Source organism: Rhagoletis zephyria, unplaced genomic scaffold (genome assembly GCF_001687245.7).
Source record: "Rhagoletis zephyria isolate East Lansing unplaced genomic scaffold, Rhagoletis_zephyria_1.1 Rzeph_scaffold_00173, whole genome shotgun sequence".
NCBI classification, from domain to species: Eukaryota; Metazoa; Arthropoda; class Insecta; order Diptera; family Tephritidae; genus Rhagoletis; species Rhagoletis zephyria.
Window position 1 is genome coordinate 136,228 of NW_016157257.1, and position 27,019 is coordinate 163,246.

Here is a 27,019-nt window from a genome sequence, read left to right on the forward strand (position 1 = left end):
CCGCTTAATCGATTTCTCTTTTCATTCTGATCATTTATGTATACATTTGTCTATATCTATCTCGATTCGTTTTGCCTGTTACAAACAACCGTTATGTGAACAAAGTTATAATACCCTTGTGCACAAGTGCGCTCGGGTATAAAAAAAGCTCTGGCCAGACTGACTGACGAAAATATGCATACATGTGTACATGCGTACACACATTGACGCAGATGAACGTTTCGTACTTAGATAAAGTTTTTCGTCGATAAAAACTAATATTTAAATATAAAACTTTATCTTCCTTCCTTCTTACTTCAGCAAATCCGATTTGAAAATGTTTATTACCAAACTATGTATCCTCACTTATGTATATCGTTTGTATTTCACCTCCAATTTTGTCTACCATTTGCAGGTCATACCGCAGCTGACACATCTATCTGTGGCCGATATGGGAGTGCTGCCAATTGGACTGTTGGTGCCGTTCAAGCAGCTGCGCTATCTCAACATATCCGGAAATCATTTAGACAATATGTCGCTGCAAGTAATCGATCCGTGTCGAGAGTTAGAGGTAAGTTGGAAAAAAGTGAAATGGCAGCGAAGTTAAATATAATGAAATGAGTTGAAGTTGAAATTTTTGGTAATGCCTAGCCAAACGTGGGGGCGTCTAATCCAAAGCAGCATTAATGTGTGGTTCTGAATAGCCCAATAAAATTAGATTTGTAACAGCAATTTTTTGATGCAGTTTACTTCTATTTGACACGTAGATCATGGATCCACAGTCTTGTCCCTAAATTTCCTTTGGAAACATTCCGCCATCTTGGATTTAACTTTTTTGGGGTTTTTTGCCATTTGCAAGCTTATTTTGCATCTGTTGTAAAAGATGGTTAAATAAAAATATTTTATGTTCCACATTTTTTATATAGAAGATTTTTTATAAATAGCATTTTTTTATTGTAAAAAATTAGAAAAAATTGCGAAAAAATTTTACATTGTCACGGGTTTCGCCATTTTTTAACAATTTCTGTTAAAAATACATAGCATATTGAAATTCCAAAGTTGTAAAGAATTTCATTCTTCACAACATAAATACCAATTTTTTTTTTTTTGTACGACGCTAGATCACGGCTGGGTACGTGCCCTAGCGAAATTTAGAAAATTAGATAAATTTGGTAGGAAAATTTAAAAAAAACAAGTAAGAAAGTCTAAGTTCGGGCGGATCCGAACATTAAATACCCGGCGCTAGTATTAAATATATGTTTTCCACCTTTTCGAAAGCTGCCGCTACATGATAGGCCGGGGTGTATAAATTTTAAGTAAATTAGCGTCCTTAAATTTGGAAATATTTAAATTTCAAGCATTTCTGAAATTTACCGGTTATATGAAAAACGGCCGTAATTTTAGTCCGATTTCAACAATTTTCAACGGTTTGCTTTTGTGTGGCAAGCACAATAACCGTACCGAGTTTGGTACAAATTGGTAGAACGGTTACCGAGATACATATATGTGATCATAAGTGGGCCGTGCCACGCCCATTTTCCAAAATTTTATCACAAACATATTTCTTTGTTAAGAATTGTTGCACCCATCAATTTTGAAAAAATTAGCTTTAATATTTACTGATTTATCGAGGATTTCGTATTTTTCTAAATTACCGTTATATGGGATGTGGGCGTGGTTATTGTCCGATTTTAAAAATTTTCGGCCATTTGGTATGCCGTGCCAGGACCAACAACAGTGCCAATTGGTGCAGCGGTTACCAAGGTATACACAAGTAACCATAAGTGGGCGTCTAAAACTCATTGTAAATATCAATTTTGAGTGAATTATCTTTAGTAGTTAATAAAATATCGCAGTTTGCGTATTTCTGAAAATTACCGTTATATGGGAGGTAGGCGTGGCTATTGTCCGATTGCGCCCATTTTCAATGCCATCCGTCCTGCGCCCAAAAGAAGTCCACGTCCCAAGTTTCGTTAAGATATCTAAATTTTTACTCGAGTTATCGTGTGCACAGACGGACGGACGGATGGACAGACAGTCACCGCTTATTCGATTTCTCTTTTTATTCTGATCATTTATGTATACATTTGTCTATATCTATCTCGATTCGTTTTGCCTGTTACAAACAACCGTTATGTGAACAAAGTTATAATCCCCTTGTGCACAAGTGCGCTCGGGTATAAAAATGTGTGACAGCGATTTTTAGATGCAGTTTACTTCTATTTGACACGTAGATCATGGATTGATAGTCTCGCCCCTAATTTTAATTTGGCAACATTCCGCCATCTTGGATTTTATTTTTTGGGGCTTTTTGCGATTTGCAAGCTTATTTTGGATTTTTTCGTAAAAAAATGGTTAAATACAAATATGGAGAGAATTTAATTTCCCATATTTTTATACCCGAGCGCACTTGTGCACAAGGGTATATTAATTTTGTTCACATAATGGTTGTTTGTAACAGCCAAAACGAATCGAGATATATATAGACAAATGTATACATAAATGCTCAGAATGAATAGAGAAGTCGATTAAGCCATGTCTGTCTGTCCGTCTGTCCGTCCGTCCGTGTACACGATAACTCGAGCAAAAATTTAGATATCTGAACGAAATTTGGTATGTACGTTGCCGTTAATCCAACGTAGGTTGGTATTGAAAATGGGCGAAATCGAATCACTTTCCATATAACGGTAATTTCCAGAAATACGAAAACTGCGATATTTTAGTAACTACTGAAGATAATTCACTCAAAATTGATATTTACAATAATTTTTAGACGAAAAATAGGAATATTAAAAAATTTTGGAAAATGGGCGTAGCCACGCCCACTTATGATAGCATGTGTATGGTAACCGCTGCACCAATTTCTTCCAAACTTGGCACAGTTATTGACCTTGATACTACTACTACTACTACTAAATGGCCGAAAATTTTACAAATCGGACAATAACCACGCCTACATCCCATATAACGGTAATTAAGAGAAATACAAAATCTTCGATTAATCAGATAATATTAAAGCTAATTTATTCAAAATTGATGCTTGCAACAATTCTTTACTAAGAAATACGTTTATGGTAAAATTTTGGAAAATGGGCGTGGCACCGCCCACTTATGATCACATATATGTACATCGGTAACCGTTCTACCAATTTGTACCAAACTCGGTATTTTTATTGTGCTTGCCACATAAAAGCAAAACGTTGAAAATTATTGAAATCGGACTAAAATGACGGCCGCTTTTCATATAACGGTAAATTTCAGAAATGCTTGAAACTGGAATATTTCGAAATTTAAGGACGCTAATTTACTCAAAATTGATACACCCCGGCTTATCATGTAGCGGTAGCTTTCGTAAAGGTGCAAAAACATATATTTAATACTTGCGCCGGGTATTTAATGTTCGGCTCCGCCCGAACTTAGGCTTTCTTACTTGTTTTTTTTTTGTGAAAGTGAAATCGAATGTTTAGCGCAAATAATGCTTTTTGAATTTTTTTCCTAGGTATAAGAGAAGTTGGTAAAAAAATTCAATTGATTAAAAAAATAAAATTTTACAAACTGACCACTTTATTTTGTTGCCCAACATGTTCTCTAATTGCTGTCAAAAAATCAAAAGATTAGAATAAATGCATGCTGAAAAATTCCAAAAAGTTTAAAAGCGTGCATAAAAATTTGTTTGCAAATAACTCGTGAAAAAAATAAAATTAGCTCAACACGTCAATATTGCACACTATGTTAGCTTTCATGTTTTGGTAAATGATATATAAGCAATCGAAAATTCAACTTTGGGTGGCCGACATGAGAATGCTTTACTGAGAGACAAATTCAAATTTTCTGTAAAATTACATGGAAGTAATTTTGGAAGAAATTTTTAGAAAATTCATATCTTTCACGATTATCTATTGATTTTTATAAATGACTAGCCAATGCCCGCTTACTTCGCAGCGCCTAATAAGAACTTTTGCGTTGGCCAATGCAAAAGAGCGTTTAAAAGCAAAAATAGTCTGTCAATCAAAATTTTTGGTTTAAGTTGAAACCATTAACAGGCTAACCTAATATTCGCGGCTTGCGTTTTGGTACGCATGCCGTCGAATTTGTTTTTTTGCGTCACCCGAAATTGACTTGCATGCGTTTGCATTTGATTTCATTGAGCGAAACGTCAAATCAAAATGTCACGCAGAACAAAAATTGGAAATTGAGTTAGCTTCATACGCACGCCGTTCAATTTCGGTTGATCTCATACAAGTTGCATGTGCATGAGAAATTTTTGACAATAAATTGGCGGCGTGCGTGAATATTAGGTTAGCCTGTAAGGCGCAGTATCCTCCTCACACATAGGCCAATAATAGTAACGCTGTGATACCATAAGGAATACCAATCCCTTTCGGTGCCATGAGCTTTACCGATGGTCTTATTTCCACCTGTGAGATATCTGCCAAGCATGCGTAATCTTTTTCTATGATCTTGCAACTACAACATTTCTGCGATGCGTATGCCAATAAAAGTTCTTATAAGGAAACTCAAGAGCATAGAATTGCGTTTTCTGTTATAGGAGGGCCAAGAATCCTCGCTGTCCCAGAGGATGAAATGTTTTCCGGTACATTAGCTAAATGAGTCGTGTAATCTATTGAATATCTTTCAAATGAAGCAATTGATATACCTACGGTGATATTTCCTTGTTAATTCGCCACTTTTACAATTCGTGGTAATATTTATGAACTGATTTCTGGGTAGATGCAAGACCGCATGATCGTGCATGAAGTCGTCAGACAAACTTAACCCCATCCTTCATTTAGACATCTGAAAACTAAATTCGTATAACTTAAAAATGGGGCCAAAGCAGACCAACCACACGGGGTTTCTATACATTTCGGCTGTAGCGCCATCCACTGGGTCCATTTTCTGCAAAACCATTGCTTACCATAAAATGAATACGTGTTATGAATTTCAACCTCGACTCCAGCGGCACTCATCGGGTCAATTTTTATCAAAAGAATTTTCCATCATACAGGTACATAACTCACATTTAAAATTTGATCGAAATCGGTTAATAAATACGATTTTTATAAATAACACGACTCCAGCACCCCCTACCGAGTTTTCTAAGACCATATATGTATGTAAGATAACCTCCGACAATCTGACGGAACTCTATTCAGTGGTTTTTGAGTTTAGTCCGAACAACGAAAACGGCTATCATTTTATGCACATAGGACAGTCTATAGCGAAACACGTAAAATCAAAGCTCCATTCTCTGTGAAAAATTTTAAAAATTCTGCAAAATTTTCACATACATTTTACCTTTTACTAAAAATTAAAAACAAAGTTACAATATTTCAATGGGATTTAGGAATCTAGGAGAAAATAGTTCCCAATCGAATGATACTTGCGCGTTTACGTAAATGTATATCGATCCACTTTTCGCCATAAGTACGGTATTGATAACATATGTAGCTGTGTCGAATTTCAAGACGTTAGCGTAAGCGGTTCCAAAGATAAGCTATATGAGAATTTCAGTTTGTATGGAAGGTGCCACCTCCCCTTTTCCAATGCATTTGCAATATATGCACCAGTGCTAAGTTTCAGTTCCTCAGCGTAATTGGTTTTAGAGATATGTTGGGTTTTTACGTGATAGTCTGTATGAGCTTTTCAGGAATATGCCGAGCTACATACCGAGTAAATTTTTGGTCGGAATATTTATTTTCAAGGTGCTGGCATATATTCCAAATATGAAACAAATTGGTGCAGCCGTTTAGTAGTTTAGTGAAATAATTGTACAGAGAACTGTATGAAATCGTAAAGCGCGACGTCTCAGATTTCTAAATTTTTTGGCAGCAACAACGAAAAGTTTTGATTTTTTTAGCGAATAACCTTCCACACAGAAGTTCCAAAGAGTGCGATTTGGTTATGCTTGAACACACTTAATTGAATGTCAATAAAAATTAAGTTTGTGGTTATATCAAGGCGAAATTTTGAGAACAGTCTGTTGCTAACTCTAAATATAAACAACGACGCACTGGAAAAAGTTAGTACATTCAAATACCTAGGAATAATGGTCGAAGATAAACTAAAACAAAAAATAAAATGGATTCTATATTTTCAATTAGAGCTCTAGCAATATTTACATCGGTGAAAACTGCATTTCATTCCAAACATTAGTTTTTGCGTGTTGCCCTTACAAACATACAGACAGACAGACCAAAATTATAAAAATTTTAGATTTGGCTTCTGTTGATCTAATAAACCCCCTATTAATTCTTCTTTAGCATCTATTATGTACAGATATCGGCCTGTTGCAATTTTATTATTCTCAAATACTTTCGTTTGATACCCATATGGCAACATTTAGGTTATCTTATAAATTTAACTGAATTAAAGTTTTCAAATAAGTGGCAACCCGCTTCAAAAATACTTTCAAAGGTAAGCTTCCTAATCCTCTTTAGTTTAATGCCCGTATTGTAATATTTCATTTATTGTACAAATTTAAATGAATACAATTTTTCAAGGAGTCGGCAAATCCCCTAAAAAATTCGGCATTAAAATTTCATGGTCCTTTAGTTTATGTCAATATTGCAATATTTCATTTATGCTATCAAGTAAATTCAATTAAAGTTTTCAAATAGGTGGCAACTTCCACAAAAATATTTTCAGATGTAGCCTTTGTAAACCTCTTTCTTTTGAACTGAACTGAACTGAACTGAACAGAAATTTTAAACACAGGTGGCAACTCTCTAGGTTTTTTCTTCTATATTGTAAGCTAGATCTCTAGCGATACATCGGTGAAAACTGCATTCAATTCCATGTTTTCGAGTGATGCGCGTACAAATATACAGACAGACAGAGAGTCAAAAATTTAAAAAATTTTTTATTTGGCTTCTGTAGCTCTAATAAACATCCACCATATCAATTTTTCTTTAATATCTATAAGGTACAGACTCGGCCTGTTACAATATTATTATAAGTATAGATATAGACTTCATGTATTTTATCATTTTAATAGACAGACAGAGAGACAGACAAAAGTTCTAAAAATGGTTGATTTGGCTTCTGGTGCTCTAATACAGAACCCCCACATTAATTTTTCTTTAATATATATAGTGTACAGACATCGACCTGTTACAATTTTATTATATGTGTAGATACTTATTTTTACTTACATCCTTTTTGAAGTAATGACTAAAAGAGACTATTTTCTTTTGAAATTTTGGTATCAAATGTGTAGAAGTTGAAAAAATAATAAAAATTGGTGTAAATTCAGATTTATTCCAAAAATTTTCTTCATATTTACAATGTGTTCACAAAACTTATTATATCCTTAACTAGTACAAATATTTTTCTTTCCAAAGCAATATCCAAAGCAATCGAAAAAATGTCTTCTATATTGTTTGAGAAGCTCTCCTACCATGAAGTAAAAAATAAATAAATGGGGTTGAAACCTACTTTTTTACTTAAAGTGGCATTTTTATTTTTTCTCTCTGACCGCAGGATTTATTTTGAAGAACTTTGTAATTTCAAAGATATGATTAATTCCAAACATTGTTGAAAAAATTCAATGCAATGTTGAATAAAAATATGGGTAACAAATGCAATAGGAAATTTAAAAAATTTAAAGTTTCTGGATTCACAAGGACGAATAGGTAATTTTTAAGCTGACAAAGTTAGAAGAACGAAATTCGAAGATGTTATCGAGTTTATATAAGCACTTAACATATAATTTTTACCAAAACAAATATTGCGAAATTTCAAGCATAAAATTTTAAAATCACATTTTCAATATTTACCAGATCTTCTGCACCAGAAACTTGAGTATGTTTAAATTCTACAGGATTTCCTCATTAATTTTATACCTGTACTTCTTCTCTAAGTACATTTCTCTTAATTTTTTTAAATCATTTTTGAATTACTAACGTCAGAGTGAAAAACTAAAAAAGCAATTTTACTATATTTGGCCCAGGGTTTCGCGAATATATTGATATTTGTGTTTAAAATATATTATCGCGCGGTGTTATATGTATAATGAACTAGACATTTATAAAAAAATATTAATTATTAAATAAAAAAAGAATATAGCCAATACTGGTCAAGAAAAAGAGTTTGTAATATTGCCATCAGTGCAAATTACAAATATCGAAAATACCAAGATTACTTGCCAAGAATCCCGGGATTTTCAAGACCTTAAAAAGTCCGGGCTCCCAGGAATCCCGGGGTTAACATTCCTAGTTAAGACCCTAAAATGTTTTCAAGGTCGCGGCGATTTCACAAAACCAAGAGTTTTGTACTTTAAGTTTCGCGTACCTTCCGACTAGCCCCATGTAATTCAATAAGATTCGATCATCGAAAAATTACCATCTGTGCTATAAAGCTCAGAAATTTTGAATTTTTACTGTTTTTTTTTTGGAATTGAAGAAAAATAGTTATAATTTTGCTACTTCTACCAACTAAGTAAATACTCATCTAATTTTTTGCTTGTACTTCTCATTTCATGATCGTCTCTACCATCCGCAAAATGGACTTATCACAATTTTTAATTACACAAAATCTTCCGAATTCGCTCCACTAATTAATGCTAACAGTTTTTGGATTTATCTCGCAACCAACTATATGGCATCAACGATGACACAGCGATGCGCATTCAACGCATTCGCAATGTTCGATTGGACAACAATCCACTGATATGCGATGAATGTCACATGGGGAAATTAATAAGTGTCGTGCAACATGTGAGTATATATATTATACATGCATATATATATGTATGTACATTAGACCACGTCAAAAACAAAATCCTGCAATGCGACCGGAACCCGACTCAAAATTTAATACACATACAGTCGCACTCAGAAACGTTCTTTAAATTAGCTCTAACGGGCACTTAACTAATGATCGTTTAATCTGTTAATTAATGTTTCCTCTCAGAGTTAAAAATTATGAAATAAAAAATTTAAGTATGGCCCCAGTTGCGGCCCTTCATTTTTGTGGCATCACTCACTTTTTTCGTTCAGTTTGAAATAAAATATAAGTATTTATATCATTTTGCGCGCACTGGCTCCGCAGACGCAATGGCTGAGTGAGCAGAGCACTGGCGTGCTATTCGAGAGATCCGAGTTCGAGTCCTAGGGAGGAAAAATTTCCTTTTTCATCTTTTATTTATTTATTTATTTTCTTGTTTAATTTTAATAAACTATCTTTATTGATTTTTTTTTGCTTTTTTGATCTAATTTAATTATATTGTTTGCTAAAAGACAAACAAGACCAATAACAGGTCAATTCTGACATCTGTCTTTCAACTCACCTCAGACTTTCGAGAGACAAGTCTTTACATATATTCCAGCAACTATCTTGAAAGCTCTTTTCTATATTTAGGGCCGTTTTCTAATGTAAGCAGTAAAGTTGCCTTTACTAACAGGTCAGATAAATTGTTCCTCACTTTAAAGTGTTTTCGATTTCTTACCTTGCAGGTAAAAATAAATTTGTTATTCCGTAGAGTGAAACTTCACTACATTTCCGAGAGTGAAACTTCACTACATTCGTCATAAAATTTCAAAGGTTGGCAATGCAACATAAGCAAATATAGAGCAAGAGCAACTGTTAGCAAAAACCAAAACCTTGGTTGAAATATCTAATATATCTGACTCATGAACCAAAACCAAACCAAAATTTAAAGTTGGGTACAAATTTTAAAGGTTGCATCTGGTGAGCAACAGTTTATCGATTCGAGAAATTAATGCGCTGATGAGAAAACGAAAACTCGTATAGATGAGAAAACGGCCCTTAGAATGACTAATTGAAAGATGTACTAGTGGCGTTATTATATTTACCGTTTAGCAATAAGTTTTCTAAAAACTAAACGAAATGAAAAAAAATATATATTTTTTTTTAAACAGGAACCACTAAAAATTTGAGGAACTGAAAGTAAAAGAATAAAGATGAATCAAGAAAGTTGCTGAGCATCAAATAAGATAAAAATATTAATTTTGTAAGCATTAAAATTTAAAAAAATTTTATTAATAAAATTCGTTGCCGAGGATTGAAAACTCGGATCGCTTGAATGGCACGAAAGTGCTATGCTCACTGGGCCATTGCCACTGTTATAGCGACGTTGTCGAAATTGAAACAACAAAAACAAACAAAAAATTTCAAAATCATTCGTTAAAAAGTTAAGTAAAGGTTTTTGATTACTTTACTGTAATGTTCATTAAATGCCGTTAACGAATCATTAACTGACTCTGAGAGAGAAATTTTTCAAATCGTTACTGAGGACACCTTAAGTAATCATTAAACTACTCTGAGTGCGCCTGTCACTTATAAACTTATTTAACGATCATTAGTTAAGTGCCCGTTAGAGCTAATTTAATGAACGTTTCTCAGTGCAGCTGTTATCCCCCGATTTACATGGTAGAAAGGTTTCTGAGAAATCCGTGTAAAGCGAAAATGAAAATTTTGTCTGAATAACCGTGTAAAACCAAAAAGACATGCATACATACTAAAAGAGACTTTCCCTTTTTTAGATTTATTATTATTATTATTAATAATGATAGTTCTGCTTACAAAGCTAAAAAAACTAACATACGATTTCGATATAGCACTGGCTGCTTCGGCTTTCGGCTATATATAAGTTAGTTACTTAAACCTAAATTATGCTAAGAAATCACTTAAATTTAACATTATTTTTTACATAAAACTCTTACGTCTAATAATATTTATGCTTTTAAACGATTCTTACATTATGAAAATCTTATTATCTTATCTTATATCTTATATTATCTTATTATCTTATAGCACTATTTTATTTCTTAACATTTTGCTTAAATTTCATGATAAATGTTAACTACTTTAAGGAATTTTATAATTTTTTTAATACTATTGTTATCAATATTAGATAAATTAAGTGTAGGTCTAGTATCACCAAATAACTGTTGTCTGGCATGGTTTATTGCCGGACAAATATTAAGGAAATGTTCAATGGAAATATTTGCGTTACAATTACACAGTGGGCATAATGGTAAAATAGTTTTGTCAAGGAGATGTTTGTTAGTAATTTTAGTATGTCCCAAGCGCAGTCGAGTAAATTTTATTTGGTCAAGTCTATTTATATCTTATTGCGAAACATGACTTAGATAATCAGCAATAGTTTTCATATCTTTATTTATTACTTGGTACCAGTTATTACATTTTTGGAACATTGTGAGATGTTTTTCACAAAGGATTTTCTTTAAATATTTATTAATGTCAGTTTGGTTTAAATTTTGTGTAATAACCAGTGGCAACGTATAGCAGCTTTCGCTTCTTGATCGGCAAATTCATTGCCTTCTAAGTCAGAATGTCCAGTAGTGCGATTCACTACTCTATTTTAACAACACTTGTTATCGTTATATCAACTAAACAACAATTTTATCGATTTTGCTATTCAGAAAACGTTTCCTTAACAACACCGGCCTTCGAAAAATCAGCTGTTATCGTTTACGATTCGGCTATTGCTAAATTGTCGACATCTCAATTGGAGTTGTCAATTTTGTGTTAGCGTAAATATCTAAACAAATAAAAGTAACTTAATACGAAAAAAAGGAGTAAATACAAATTAGAGATGGCTTTCGAATTTGTAGCGTTAAGCTTGTCTCAAAACGAGCCAGAGAAAAATTTTTCAACGGTGGATCGGCGTTTTCTGCGGGATATTGATAATCCCCTAGAACTCCCACCTTCAGAGTTCCGGAAGCTTTACCGTGTGCGTCCAGGCATGGTGGCGGACGTGGTTGAACGGCTGGAAGACCTTTTAAAAGGTTCACGAATTACAGCGATATCGGCTGAAAAACAGGTAAAGCATTAAATATTTACTTTTAATAAAGTTTTACATGTGTCAATAAATTCACTTTTGTTTTGAAAGGTTCTGTGCGCTTTGCGATTCTACGCCACGGGATGTTATCAACGGCCCGTGGGGGAACAATGGGGAATTTCACTGAGTCAGTCATCAACCAGCCGCTGCATACACAAGGTAACCGAAGCCATCAATAGCCGCTTATTCTTGTCGGAAGTGAAGTTCCCCATGACCCAAATAGAACGTCAAGCTGCCAAGGAAGCGTTTTCCTTAGCTCCTGCGCCTTTTGTCGGAGGAACCATCGGGGCGATCGACTGCACCCACATATAATGAGGAAGCATACGTTAATCATCATGGATATCACTCCATAAATGTGCAAATGGTAAGCAAAGCATTTGAAATGAAGTATAGTGTTAATTGTTTATTGTGTTTGCTATAGATATGTGACCCAAATCTTAAAATCCTGAACGTGAATGCCAGGTATCCGGGAGCAAGACATGACTCCTATATTTGGAGCTCTTCCGCTGTGCGACAAGTCATGCAGCGAGCGTTTGAAAATGGAAACCGCAATATGTTTTTGATTGGTATTTATTTTTGTTAATTTATTTTAAAATATAATACTAAAAGATGTTTCTTTAAGGGGATTCTGGATACCCATTAGAGCCATGGCTCATGACTCCTTTACCCAACCAGCCAGAAGGGTCACCAAAATTTCGGTACAATGAAGCGCTCTGCAAGGCACGGAACCCGATTGAGAGACTCTTTGGCGTCCTTAAAGGAACGTGGCGATGCTTATCACAACAAAGGGTTCTGTTGTATGACCCCGCTTTCGCTGGTAAAGTCGTTAACGCGTGTGCAGCCCTGCATAACATTCGTTTAAGTGAGCGGTCAATTAGCGATCCTATTGAAAATTTTTCAACAGATTTTGAGAATTCTGACAGAATTTTCGAAAGCCCAAATGCATCATCTTCCATTGCAAAACGTGTACAAGAAAGATTGATTACAAACTTCTTTTCCTAAAATTTGTATGATTACACTTCTAAGGGCCGTTTTCTGAAGTAACCTTTAACTTGAAAGCTCACTATATATTTAAAGGTGGGATTAAAAATAAAGCTATGTCTAAAGTTAAGCATTTCTATTATCGGTTTTTGACGTATGTATGTTTCCTGGTTGTAAATCAATTTAAAACCGACAAAAAAATGATTTACTTTAGACACTATCATAAACTTTAATGCAACCTTTAAATATAAAGTGAGCTTTAAAGTTACAGGCTACTTGAGAAAACGGCCATAAAAGTTCAAAAAATTAAAGCTTAGAATCAAATATTTATAAGTACATACTTTATTAAAAATGTAAATATCACACGGTATTTTTGCCTTAATGGTATATTAAAATTAATCACACTAGATCATAAGCTTTCTTCTCATTTCTTATGTTAAATTTTCCCCTGAATCCAAACATGCAGTCAGAGATTTAGAAAGTAAATCCGTTTCGAGGTATATATAAATTTCGGTTTTTTGAGAACTGAAACAAGTTCACTCATTGAATTTAAATTTCTTTTCATACCAGTAAAGCTTTTACATTTGCTATCATTTATTTCAACATTATTGATTTATTGCCAAATTGAATATGCATGTTGGCATAGATGATAGCAAATTTAACAAGCTTCACTAGTAAAAAAAGAAATTTACATTCAAATTTATATATACCTCGACAACGGATTTACTTTCTAAATCTCTGACTGCATATTTGTATTCAAGGACAAATTTTACATAAAAAAAAGATGTTAAAACGCCACAGGTCAGATTTCTTGTAAACTGTTATTATCAATTAAATTTAATAATTTATTTTTGAGCCTAAAGTATGTTAAATAAAACATTAAAGGTTTTCTGCTTTATTAACTTTTTATTTTCATTTTGGTCGATATTTCAGTCTCAAGGCATCTTCAGGCGAAATATCGACCAAAATAAAAATAAAAAGTTAATAAAGCAGAAAAACCTTTAATGTTTTATTTAACATACGGCCTATAGCTCAAAAATAAATTATTAAATTATTTTCAACGGTCAATAATCAACGCAATCATTATCAATTAAAGGAAAACTTTTTAAATGATTTTTTAAAATAAAAAGGAAAATGAAAACTCAAGCAAAAATGTATTAATCCATTCAAAAACATAAGTATATAAGTTAAATAAACGCAATTACAATATTCATATTATTCAATCATTTAAGTTAGTGACATTTTGACCATTTTGTGTATACAGTTTGAAATGTGGGCTTATATGCTGCTTGTGATATCATGAGCTAGACTTTTATAAAAAATTAGTTTCTCCTCGGCCACAGCGACTGTATATGTATGTATGTATGTATATCGAGAGCTTATATTCAATACCCTCCATCAGCATTTTTCACAACAAGTTTTGCTCACGTAAATAGCACACTTTTATTTTTTACAATATTCACAATGTTTTACTTGATAAATTTTTTTATATTCAACAATTATATTCAACAATTTTATTGAGCTTGAGGCCGTTTTTTATGAAAAACTATTGTGGAAAAGCAACAATAATTTATAAAAATGATAGAAGTGATAGCTATTTCGGAGATCACCACATCTCATTAGACTTCTTCAGTTGGGATTCGATCCAACGACCCCAGCTGACTCAGCCAGTTGCCTAAGCACTGTGATAAGTTCATCTGATGAGGAGATGTGGTGATCTCCGAAATAGCTACCACTTCTACCATTTTTATAAATTATTGTTGCTTTTCCACAATAGTTTTTCATAAAAAACGGCCTCAAGCTCAATAAAGTTGTTGAATAAAAATCAAAAATTTCATCAAAATTTTCAACTTTTTTTCAGAACTTTAGAAACTTACTGGGTATGCAGTTTTGTTGCTTATTAAATTTTAGGACAATAATGTGGAGGTTTGAAAGTTCTGAAAAATCCCGTTGAATTTTGAGAATTTTTTGTCGGGTGTTACGCATTTTCTTCCTTTTAAAAATATATTTTTTCATGCGTTGTATGGAAGAAAATGCGTAACACCCGACAAAAAATTCTCAAAATTCAACGGGATTTTTCAGAACTTTCAAACCTCCACATTATTGTCCTAAAATTGAATAAGCAACAAAACTGCATACCCAGTAAGTTTCTAAAGTTCTGAAAAAAAGTTGAAAATTTTGATAAAATGTTTGATTTTGTTAAATTTTTCTGAACTGTGCACAAAGTTTTAAATTTTGACTTAATTGGTATATGTTATAGATTTTACTATATTTGTATATAAAATTTTTCAAGTAAAACGTTGTGAATCTTGTAAAAAAATTTTAATCAAAATAATTTACTAAAAACTTCCACAGCTTTAAAATTAAATGCACATTCAGGTACTTTATTCACAGAATTTTGTATGTAGTGTTAAATAAAAATATTTAATTTAAAAACATTAACTTAAAAAATAAAGAGAAAAATTAAATAAATACAAAAGAGATCAATTCAGCCTTAAAAAAATAACTACGCTGTTGGCCTGATACTTAGAAATCCGAGTTCACAAGTTTTTTTATTTTTTTCTTTATTTGTTTTAATTTATTTTAGGAAAAAACCATAAAGCAAAGTTGTTAACTTGTACATGATTTATAAAAATTCGAAGAATTTCGGAAAGTCGTCAATATTTCAAACTTTTTAATCAGAATTTCTGGAAAAAATCGTCTGTTTTATAACCTATTAAATTTTGATATAAATTGTGTAACTTTTAAGTAACTCAAAAATCTCATTGGTTTTTTGAGATTTTTTTTCGCTGACGTTGTTGTGCGTTTTCTACTATATAGAAGAATGTTCGAACATACTTCGTATGGAAGAAAATGCACAACAACGTCAGCGAAAAAAAAATCTCAAAAATCAATGAGATTTTTGAGTTACTTAAAAGTTACACAGTTTATATCAAAATTTAATAGATTATAAAACAGACGAATTTTTTCCAGAAATTCTGATTAAAAAGTTTGAAATATTGACTTTCTGAAATTTTTCGAATTTTTATAAATCAAGTACAAGTCTACAACTTTTCTCTATGGTTTTTTCTTAAAATAAATTAAAACAAAAAAGAAAAAAAATAAAAAAAACTTGTGAACTCGGATTTCTAATTATGAGGCCACCAGTGTATGTAAATATAATAATATTCTTCAGAAAATTAAAAGGTACCAATTCACTTTCTTAACCTAATTCTTAATCTACTTTTAGTTTTTCTTAACCTAATTTTTTTCAAAAAAATTATTGTGGACCGAGTGCCCTGGCCAAATTGTTTATGGCATCAGCACAGGCTTTCAACCCCTCTCCGTATCCGCGGAGTTCCCCCGCCAGCTGGAATGGTAGGTCCACCAGTCTGGCGAAACTTTCTGACAGCATCTATGTATTTTAAAAAACAATCATTAAAAATTCCAAAATCTATTAATAAAATATTTACTTTCGTTGCATCGGCTTGCGTTTTGGCAATTTCCAAAAATTTATTTTGGACGTCGATCTGCTCCTCCTCTCTCTTTCTCTTCAATCTCTGCGCGGGGTTCTGAGTGTAGGAGTTTTTGGAGTTTCCGGTCGCGTCTCCTCCTCTATCAAACCTTCGCACTCCACCACTTCATCCAGAAAAACAATCTCCTCACCGTCTTCCATGGCCAACTGGAGCTCCTAATAATGAAAAAGTGGTTAATACTGAGTCAGAAATAAGTCAATTAAAACTTACCAAGTTCATTGGTACATTTTCTGCCACAGACTCATGGCCCTCAATATAGTTGCTCCCGATGATGGCCACAACCCGCTCCTCTAGCTCTGTTAAAGGAGCTTGCTTAACGGGCTTGTTGCCGGTTAACGCCTGCTGCCTTTTCCTATCGCGCACTCGAACACTGGTTCTGCTCTTCAAATCGCGCCATACCTATTTACGTAAGAAGAAAAAAGTATCATTAAAAATTAACAGGTACAATGTTCCAAACAATGAATGCATGTACACACAACTAACGAGACTGTGCAGTGACAATGCATGGGATTGACTCCACTTGTATATATACTTTTATAAGAAAACCGATATTCTTACGTTAATAATTATTTTCACAAACGACAGACCTAAATAAAAGTGATTAATTTTTCCCAATTCACCAGTTCATACGCACAGCACCGTTGCTTGCTGGTACGTTCAAACTTAATGGGCTTATTACTTACTGTGCGCCACTGTTCGGCGGACTTTTGAGCACCTCCGATGGCATTTAGCTTGGAAGCCATCTCCTCCCACTTCTTCTCGTGCTCCATCTTCCCGTGTAGCCGATGAAACTTCCCACCGGCTAGTCCCGGGTTTTCCAAAAAGAAGTCCAGCATACCACTCAACTGCTCCATTGAAGCGCGGCTCCGCTTGTTGGCTGCTTGGCTAGTCGAGGCCATCCTGCGATAAAAGAACAATAGCTAGTTAAATTATTTATTCATCAATTTATTGAAATACTTACATTTTTAAGAAGAATCTGTGGTAAATTGCGCTTTTTTCCTATTCCCTTTTGTGCTTTTCGTAGATTTTGACATTTCGGATAACAGAGGTGTCACTTTTTATCATTTTAAATAAATAGCAAAAGTCAGCTGTTTAGTGTTGTTAATGGGTACGTTAGAGAATCGTACAATCGTTACTGCAAACAACAAAAATTGTTAGTTTACAACTCGGCAAGTAGCGTTGTTAAAAGTTAGTGAATCGCACTACAGGTACCCATAAAAGTTTTATTTTAGGATTATGAAAAGATAACAAGGATCTTATGGTTACTGTATATATGTTATAATTATTTAAATTAGGAATTGCATCAAGGGAGCAAATAATAAATTTTCCTTTTTTATTTGTCAGTATTTTCACTGCTTCTAATATTGCAATTATTTCCGCTGACATTACTGAGGAATATGTTGGAAGCAGTCCAGATTTTAAAACTTTATTTTCAGTAGTTATTGCGAATCCAGTTACGTTATTTATTTGGGAACCGTCTGTGTATATAAATGTGCAGTCTTTATGTTGTTCTCTTATGGCTTCGAAACATTCAGCCTTATCATGAACTCCGCGTGAAAAAAACATTCCCATGCGTTTTGTATTTCCCATGAACGAAAAATTCATATCACGAATTTCATGTGAATGAAAAATATTGTTCGAATTTCGAATATGCTATTGTGAATTTTAGCGGTCTGTCATTTGTGCTTTTGTGAATTTTAGCGGTCTGTCATTTGTGCTTTTGTTTTGATTTAGTGATTTTAACAAATAAGTAAATCCCCGTTTTTGTGTTAATTTCTAAAAACAAAATGATAAGTGGTTACTTGCGCTTCCTTGTTATGGAAGATGAAATCAATTATAGCCAACAGTTGGCTGAAAGAGTGTCCAGACGGATTTTACGTGACAACTCTAATCCTCTTGAGCTACCCAATTTAAGGTGCAGATGAAATCAATGTTCCTTCTAGAAATACTACTTTTACATATTTGTATGTATGTTCACATATGGTCATTTATAGCTTTCACCAATTATACAGGGTTAATAAGCCTACATTTAAGTATTTATTGGATGTGTTGCAAGATGGCTTGCCGACGGCACGTAAATCTTTTGCAATAGATGCTGTGGTGAAACTATCAGCATGCCTGAGATTTTTCGGCGAAGGAGCATACCAGAAAGGAGTAGGCAGGCAAACTGATGTAGGTTTATCTCAGTCAAGCTTCAGCCAGGTCCTTTCTGAAGTTTTAGACGTATTTGAGTCTAGTCTTTGTGACCAATGGATTTTGTGGCCTACTGAAGACGAGAAGAGAGAAATTGCTTTGAACTTTTACCAGAAATATAAGATGCCTGGCATCATTGGTTGCATGGACGGAACACACGTAAAAATCATCGCCCCAAGATGTAATAAACACTTATACTACAATCGCAAAGGATACTATAGTATGAATGTTTTACTGGTAAGTTGAAACACAATTTTCTTTAATGGAAGTGAAAACTCAATTAAATACAACTTGTAGGTTTGTGATAACAAAATGAATATTAGATATGTGGACGCAACGCACCCCGAAGCCTGTAACGACTCATTAATTTGGAGCACTAGTAACTTGAGAGTTTCCGTGGAACAAGACTATTTACGAGGCTGCAGAAATATTTGGCTGTTAGGTAGTTTTTTACTGCATTTTTTTTTTATCATTTGCATATATAATACGTACACTTGTATATCTAGGTGACGCTGGATACCCGCTGGAGCCTTGGCTGCTAACACCTCATAGATCGACGGTAGAGAATTCTTCTGAAAGCAAATTCAATGAGGTTCATGCCCGGGCACGAAATATTATTGAAAGGACTAATGGCGTTTTGAAAAACAGATGGAGATGTGTCCTGGGCGCTAGAGAGCTACATTACACGCCTAAAAAAGTTACAAAAATTATTAACGTGTGCTGTGCGCTGCACAATATTTGCATTAAGTACCGTTGTGATGACACACCCTTTATTACAAGCGCTCCTCCGCAGGTGTAATCTTTTGAATATTTGGAGCATGAACAATCGGAGTCAAACTCAGCTTATCTCAATGAGGCAAAGCTAATTAGAGCCAATATAGGAAACACACTTTTGTAATTCAATCAAGACAGTTTTTATTTTTAGTTAAGCATGAATACATACAGTATCGGTCATATTAATAGCACCCCCATTACAAAGTGATTATGTTTGCCACTTATGTTTATTTATTTATTTTTAAGAGTATTCAATTAAAATACAGTTCGTTCTCTAACTAAACTCATATTAACCTAAGTTCAAAACTTTGTAGAAAACTATAAAATAATGGAACTCAAAAATATAGTAGCACTTCTGAGAAAAAGTTTGAAATGTAGGTGAAGATTTGTTCCATTATTTTGTAGTTTTCTACAAAGTTTTGAACTCAGGTTTATATGGGTTTAGTTAGAGAATGAACTGTATTTTAATTGAATACTCTTAAAAATAAATAAATAAACATAAGTGGCAAACAATATCACTTTGAAATGGTGTTGTTATTGATTTGACGTGTATGTATGTACATACATATGTAATTTCTTTTTTCTGTATGAATGTTAACTAAAGCACTTGTTAAAATAATAGCACGTCAACATTTTGACCATTTTTTGTTTGTTTAATGTTCATTAATTTTTTTTATAAAATTATTGCTCCTTGAAATTAAAATTAGATCAAATTTAGTTTTAATTAATTTGGTACAAAGTTTGAAATTTAGACTTATATGGTTTTTACTATATAATGAGCAAGAATTAAAAAAAAATGAATGAACATTAACATTGTCACAAAAAATGGTTGAAACTGGTCAAAATGTAGAGGTGGTATTATTTTGATAATAAAAATATAATTTAGCAATATTCAAACCAACAAAATAGAAAAATTAATTATTTCAATACAAAAACAATGGGTTAAAAGTGATATTAATTAATACCCAGGTTTCGCTTTTCGACAAGTAACTTTAAATCTTGAACCTGGATTTTGCGGTTGATTAGCTCAATGTTGCGATCCATTTCTATTTTTTTTTAGCCGCTCTATTTCAAGGTGGTGCCGTTTGGTTTCTTTCAATAAATTGTCCTGACTTTTTTCTAAATTTTTGATCGATTCCCTTATTTTCCTTAACTGACGTTCTACTTCCTTGTGGTGTTCGGAGCACATCTCCAAACCCTTGGCAAAATTAGCGCTGATTTCTTTTTGGACATTGAGTTCCATGGATAATAAGTCCGAAGGGTTAATTTTGTTTTGACTTTGTCTTTGCTTATGTGCTAGCTGTGCATTTTTTGGTTTGGTTCTGGATGCTCTCCCCGCAAACGGGTATTTCTTGAAAACTTTGTTCTTGTATCTTCCATTGAAATATCTATCTCTTCGTTTGGGTCGCATTCAATTTCCGGTAATTTTTTATCCCTTCCTTTAGATGGCTGTAACCCAAAAGTCCGCCCTCCGTCAACACCTTCCACACTCTCCATTGTCGCAGTTAAGGGTGGTATTATCACTTGCGAAGCGAACGGTTTGCCGAAGCGAATTAAGGGGCAGAGAAGGCATTAAAAGTGTTCGCGATGGAAAGAACTTCCACAAGCTGGTAAAAAAAGAACACTCTTAATGCATATTTAAGTTGCGTCCGCCAATCCATTCGCTTCGCCAAATTCATTCGCTTCGCAAGTGATAATACCGCCCTAAGTCTAAAATCGACTGTTCAAGGACGGAAAAAACGTGTTCCTTGCATGGACCTCCACCGGTTTTCTTTCTATTTTGAACATTTTGAATAGCCTTCTTACGTACGTATCTTTTTTGATCAATCCACACCTATAAAGAATCAGTAACATATGTAAATTGTTTAGAAAAAACGTGAAATGCTTAGTTATTTGTACAACGATTTTGGAGTGGGGGGCTGAAGGGAGGGCGTAAAGTGTAGACTCTTGTCTACAAGTGTGTGTTAAAGTTTTTTGATTCGGGTCACGCGTTTGGGCCCAGCAACCCGAAATCGTTGTACAAATAACTAAACAGTACCCGAAAAAAATATATACATACATATATATATTAAAAAGCAAACATTTGCCTTATTACCTTTTTCCATTCACAAATTGATTTAACACTCTTGCGAGCAGAAATGGCGGTTTTGTGTGAATAAATTTCCATTTACGGTTAGGGTAATTTTTCGAAATTCCCATGTGAAGTTCACGATAGCAAAAGTACAAACTTGGGAATTTTTCCATTGGGAATGGCATTCACACGAAATTCACGATAAGGCTGATTGTTTGTAAATGACTCTACTAGTGTTTTATTTATTGTATTTTCTAAGTTCAGTTAAGATAATATTTTCTGGGAAATTCCAATAGGGTTTAATTTTGTATGCTATGGGTGGCGCACAAGGTAAGTTTTGATTACAACAGATTTCTAAGGTTTTATTTGTTTCTAGAATTGGTTTTTATAATATTAAATATAGGCGTATCCCGTGAGTTTATTAAGTTCTTATATAATTTAGCCGTGAGGTAGTCTCTTTTGACTTCTATTTCAGGGATATTGGCTTCAAACAACATGTTCGTTGCAGGTGTAGTCCTAAAAGCACCAAGTGATATGCGTATTGACGAGTTGAATTGTGACTTTAACTTGTTAAGTAATGTTTTGTGGGTATGACCATAAATAAAAAGACCATAGTCTATTTTCGATATGAGCATTGATTTAGTTACATTCAGTAATGTGTGTGTATTACAGTTGAACTTAGAACTTGCTAGGCATTTTATTATGTCTAGTCGTTTACAAAGGGAGTCTTTTAAACTATTAGTGTGAGTGGTCCAGTTGTATTTGTTATTTAATATCAAGCCGAGTATTTTGAGTGATGATACCACTGGCATTTGAATTCCGTTACAAGATATAGTGCACACACATACTTGTTGTTTGCATACATGCAGTTGCTTTTTTTTATAGATAAAATTACACCAGAGTATTTGCCCCAGTTTTCAATATCTGTGAATAGGCTATCCAAGCTAAACGTTGCATTCTTTTGTTTCTTTTTAAAGTTTATAAATAATTGAAAGTCATCTACATAAGCACAGCAATTTATATTTTTTTGTAGAGAGATAATTTTTGCCAATTTATTATATGCGATTAAAAATAGAATCACCGACAGAGGTGATCCCTGGGGGATTCCGTTTTCTAATGGCTGAATTTCAGATAGTTGTGACCCCACCCTTACTAAAATCTTACGATTTGACATAAAGTTACATACATATTTAATGATTTTTGGGCCAACACCCCATTCATGTAGTTGATCTGTAATAGCATGTATGCCTATTCGGTCAAAAGCTTTTGAGAAGTCTAAAGACAGAACTGTTATATGCCCTTTATTCTTTAATGTACTAGTTATTAAATGGTCTGCATAGATCAGAGCATCATTAACTGATTTTCTTTTCTTAAAGCCGATTTGATTTTCATGCAAAAGTTTTTTTTTTTTGTGACTAACCACCATATTCGTTAAGAGAGATGGGTCGATATGAGCTCACCTCCAACTTATTTGTATTAGCCTTCAGAATAGGAATTGTAAGGTTAGTCTTGTACGACTGTGCCATAATTGAATCGAAGATATCATTATAAAGTTTTAGTATTCTATGTTTGAGAGTTACAGACGAATTCCTTATCATTGGATATGATATACTGTTCAATCCCGGTGTTGTCCCTTTGAGAGATCTCAGGGCTGAAGAAAGTTCAGAAAGTGAAATCTTCTGTTCAATTTGTGATGCTATAGAGCAAATAGGATGCACAGACCGATTGCTACTGAATTTATGCATTCTAAATTCAGAACTGAAATTGTCATCTTGTGATTTCATGGACCAATATTGAGCGAAAGAATTTGCTATTTCTCTCTTGCATAGTGTTTTTTGGTTGATTATGCAATGAATTACTTTTGATGGATTTAAGCCACAGAATGTTCTTATGTTGGGCCATATTTTTGTTGTTGGGGTTGACGGTTGAATTTCCGATGTAAATTCAATTGTAGATTGTCTTTTACTTAGCAACAATTCCCTTCTGAACTTACAATTTGCTTTTTTGAATTGAATTATATTCTCTTCAGTAATGTTTTTTTGTAATTTTCCCCAAGCGGCAATTTTATTTTGTCTGAGGGCTGATAAGTTTTTATTCCACCAGGGTACTTTATGCTGAATAGCTTTCGGAGAGATTTGATTGTAATATTATTTTCCGAATGTTTGCATTTTCTTTGTTAATATTGCTGTCAACCGATATATTATTGCTGAGTTCTCCCGTAAGTTTTTCAAAGTGTAGCCAATTAGCTTGTTTTAATTTAAAGTATGGTCGACTAAAGTTTTGAATATTTTTCTCTGAAAAAATTGAGACAAGTATGCGAAGGTGGTCACTTCCATTGAGGTCCTTAAAGTACGCTATTGCGTATGCGGTTTCATTTCTGGTGAACAAAAAGATAGATCTATGTGTGTCCAGGTGTTAAGTGAACTGAAGTGTGTTGGAGATTTGTCATTAAGAAGAATTCGTTGAGAGTCATCTAAAAACTTTGCTATTTTTTTCCCTTTTCTATTGCTCACTGGTGAACCCCAATTTGTATGCCAACTATTAAAATCTCCAGTTACAATAACTGGAGTTTTGTGTATATTTAGTACATTTTCTAAGTTAAGGTTTGAAAATTTATTGGATGGTGAAATGTATGCAGAAACGATAGTTATTTTCTTTTTTGAATCGATTTCTGCAGCCAACGCTTCGAAGTCATTGCTTAAAACTAGTTCAGTGTATTGTACTGAGTTATGTATTAGAAGTGCAACTCCTCCAAATCTGTTAGTAGCAATATTTGTGATTATATTGTAATTAATCGGTATAGGTATATTATAATTATTATATATATGTGTTTCTTGCAGGGAAACTATCTGTGGAGAATGCTCTTTAATTAAAATCAAAAGTTCAGTGTAATTATTTAAATAACCCTTTATATTCCACTGGAGGATAACTAAAGACATATTGAAAAGAATGTTAAGTTTTAAGTATTGTCAAAAGTAGCGAATTTTTGGGACGCCCTGTATGCTATTATCACAGTGATTTTTGGTTATTCAATCAACTGACCCCATTGTGGCTGAATGAGACGATATACCCACATCGAGGCCAGTGATTAATTCACGGCTTTGAGTGTTTTAGTTTTAAACGTCACTCATTGGTTGATCATAATCAGAGTCTGGGCAATATTCTACTCCGCCGTGTTTGGTAGTTTTTTATACCCGAGCGCACTTGTGCACAAGGGTATTATAACTTTGTTCACATGTTGTTTGTAACAGATAGAGATAGATATAGACAAATGTATACATAAATGATCAGTATGAAAAGAGAAATCGATTAAGCGGTGACTGTCTGTCCGTCCGTCCGTCTGTGCACACGACAGCACGTCGGGCGTAGGACGGATGGTATTGAAAATGGGCAAAATCGGACAATAACCACGCCTACCTCCCATATAACGGTAGTTTTCAGAAATACGAAAACTGCGATATTTTATTAACTAAATACTGAAGATTATTCAATCAAAATTGATATTTACAATAATTTTTAGACGAAAAATAAGAATATTATAAATTTTTGAAAAATGGGTGTATCCACGCCCACTTATGGTTACATGTGTATATCTTGGCAACAGCATAGCAAATGGCCGAAAATTTTTAAAATCGGACAATAACCACGCCCACATTCCATNACGAAAACTGCGATATTTTAGTAACTACTGAAGATAATTCACTCAAAATTGATATTTACAATAATTTTTAGACGAAAAATAAGAATATTATAAATTTTTGAAAAATGGGTGTATCCACGCCCACTTATGGTTACATGTGTATATCTTGGCAACAGCATAGCAAATGGCCGAAAATTTTTAAAATCGGACAATAACCACGCCCACATTCCATATAAGGGTATTTTCGAGAAATACGACATCTTCGATAAATCAGTAAATATTAAAGCTAATTTACTCAAAATTGACGCTTGCAACAATTCTTTACCAAGAAATACGTTTATGATAAAATTTTGGAAAATGGGCGTGGCACCGCCCACTTATGATCACATATATGTACCTCGGTAACCATTCTACCAAACTCGGTATGGTTATTGTGATTGCCACATAATAGCAAAACGGCCAAAATTATTGAAATCGGACTAAAATTACGGCTTTTCATATAACGGTAAATTTTAGAAATGCTTGAAACTTCAATATTTCGAATTTCAAGGACGCTAATTTACTCAAAATTGATACACCCTGGCTTAAAATGTAGCGGTAGCTTTCGGAACGGTGAAAACCATATATTTAATATTTGCGCCGGGTATTTAATGTTCGGCTCCGCCCGAACTTAGACTTTCTTACAGTGTTGCCAACTTTTGAATTTCAAAAAGCACCAAACCTTGGAAAAACGAGCGTTTTACCGTACTAAAATCACCAAATTTTTTTTTAAATCAAAGATACCCCTTTTTCATAACAGTTTGTGGTAAACAAAAGGAAAAAAATAAACACTATTTACATGTATAAATAAATACCAGAGAGCTGCATGGATACACTCAAATTACATTTTAAGTCACTCGCTTTCTTTTCACATCTGCACACACTCGCACTCATTTATTTCCAAACATAACGTGCGATATCATTCAAAAAACATTGTCGGTTGAGTGAGTAATTCACACTACCAAGTGCTCGATTCCAATAACAAGTGCTTGATTTGAAAAACAAGTGCATGGCATAACTGCTGTAATGAAAGTATCAAAGAAAAAACATTTGTAAAGACAATTTTTGTTAATTTTATTGGTTTCCTAACTGCAATTTATAATGCAAAAATGTCAACTGATTAAGGGCATCATCATTTGACAAAAGGTGGCATCTTTTGTCAGAAATAACATTTCCAGCAGAAGAAAAAACTCTTTCTGACGATGCGCTAGTTGAAGGAGTGGCTATTACTCTACGACTGAGTTTATGCAGCAGCGGCATTTCGCATTTGTGTACCTCCCACCAATTAATTATATTGAAGTCCGTATGAAAATATACCTCAATATTTTCATATCGCCGCAGCTCTGCAGTAGCTTTATCAGTTCTGCTCACAAGGGTAGGTTGTTTAAGAAAACCTGAAACCAGCTCAAAGTTGTCTGAAGGTAACAAAGGTGTATACGCAATTTGTGGTTCCGTTGTAGTATCAGAATTCTCAGTTAACGTTCTCATAATTGGTATAAACATTTTCCCTTTCGTGTACCTTTGCTCAGATTCGGTAAAGTCCTTGAGCTCTTTTGCTGGCGGATATAAAAAAAAGCACAATTTTGTGCAAATCTGTTAGTTTTCAACAGCAACTGTTTTTAAATAATAAAGCAACTTATTTTTCAAGTCCCTTATAAAGCCGATGTCTTCTGAGGTAACATTGCATTTCTTTTGTAGAATAATTATATAAATGTACGTCAGGTGCATAACTAAATAATTTAGTAAAACTAATATATTTAAAAAAATACTTCATCAATATCTACTTTTTTCAAAATTGTCGTATTCTCTACTAATTGTTTGAAGTCAATGGGTGTCATTCGATTGCCCGACTTGCTTTTCATAACAGCATTTTTCACTCGCTTGACTTGATTTGGAAAGAGTATATCAATGCCATATTTGAAATCAAATGAGTACACTGCAGCTAAACATTGATTTCAAAACTTTCTATGAATCTCACTGTTTGTACGGTGTTTCTCACT

The 27,019-nt window shown here is 33.6% G+C and overlaps 3 protein-coding genes across 4 annotated transcripts in view; 2 read left to right on the forward strand and 1 right to left on the reverse strand.

Moving 5' to 3' along the window:
• The window catches only part of LOC108356474 (chaoptin-like), a 313,273-nt gene that overhangs the window by 117,092 nt on the left and 169,162 nt on the right, over positions 1 to 27,019 (forward strand). The window contains exons 5-6 of the mRNA XM_017607582.1: positions 395 to 550; positions 8,550 to 8,696. Coding sequence (XP_017463071.1) covers positions 395 to 550; positions 8,550 to 8,696 — 303 coding nt within the window. The remainder of the gene's footprint in view (positions 1 to 394; positions 551 to 8,549; positions 8,697 to 27,019) is intronic.
• Positions 11,697 to 12,952, forward strand: LOC108356509 (putative nuclease HARBI1). Of its 2 annotated transcripts, XR_001846610.1 has the most exons (4): positions 11,697 to 11,788; positions 11,858 to 12,170; positions 12,228 to 12,372; positions 12,429 to 12,952. XR_001846610.1 is itself a non-coding variant. In XM_017607618.1 (3 exons), the coding sequence occupies exons 1-3, from the start codon at positions 12,168 to 12,170 to the stop codon at positions 12,806 to 12,808; spliced, it is 528 nt and encodes a 175-aa protein (XP_017463107.1). In that variant the 5' UTR covers positions 12,069 to 12,167; the 3' UTR covers positions 12,809 to 12,952. The 2 variants fall into 2 exon arrangements, 1 of the variants encoding a protein (XP_017463107.1); XM_017607618.1 differs by lacking the exon at positions 11,697 to 11,788 and having other exon boundaries at positions 12,069 to 12,170.
• On the reverse strand, positions 16,389 to 17,353 carry LOC108356522 (myb-related transcription factor, partner of profilin-like). The gene is made up of 3 exons (XM_017607631.1): positions 17,264 to 17,353; positions 16,986 to 17,202; positions 16,389 to 16,701 (listed from the first exon to the last, which is right to left on the reverse strand). Coding segments are annotated over exons 1-3 (423 nt in total). The 5' UTR covers positions 17,266 to 17,353; the 3' UTR covers positions 16,389 to 16,497.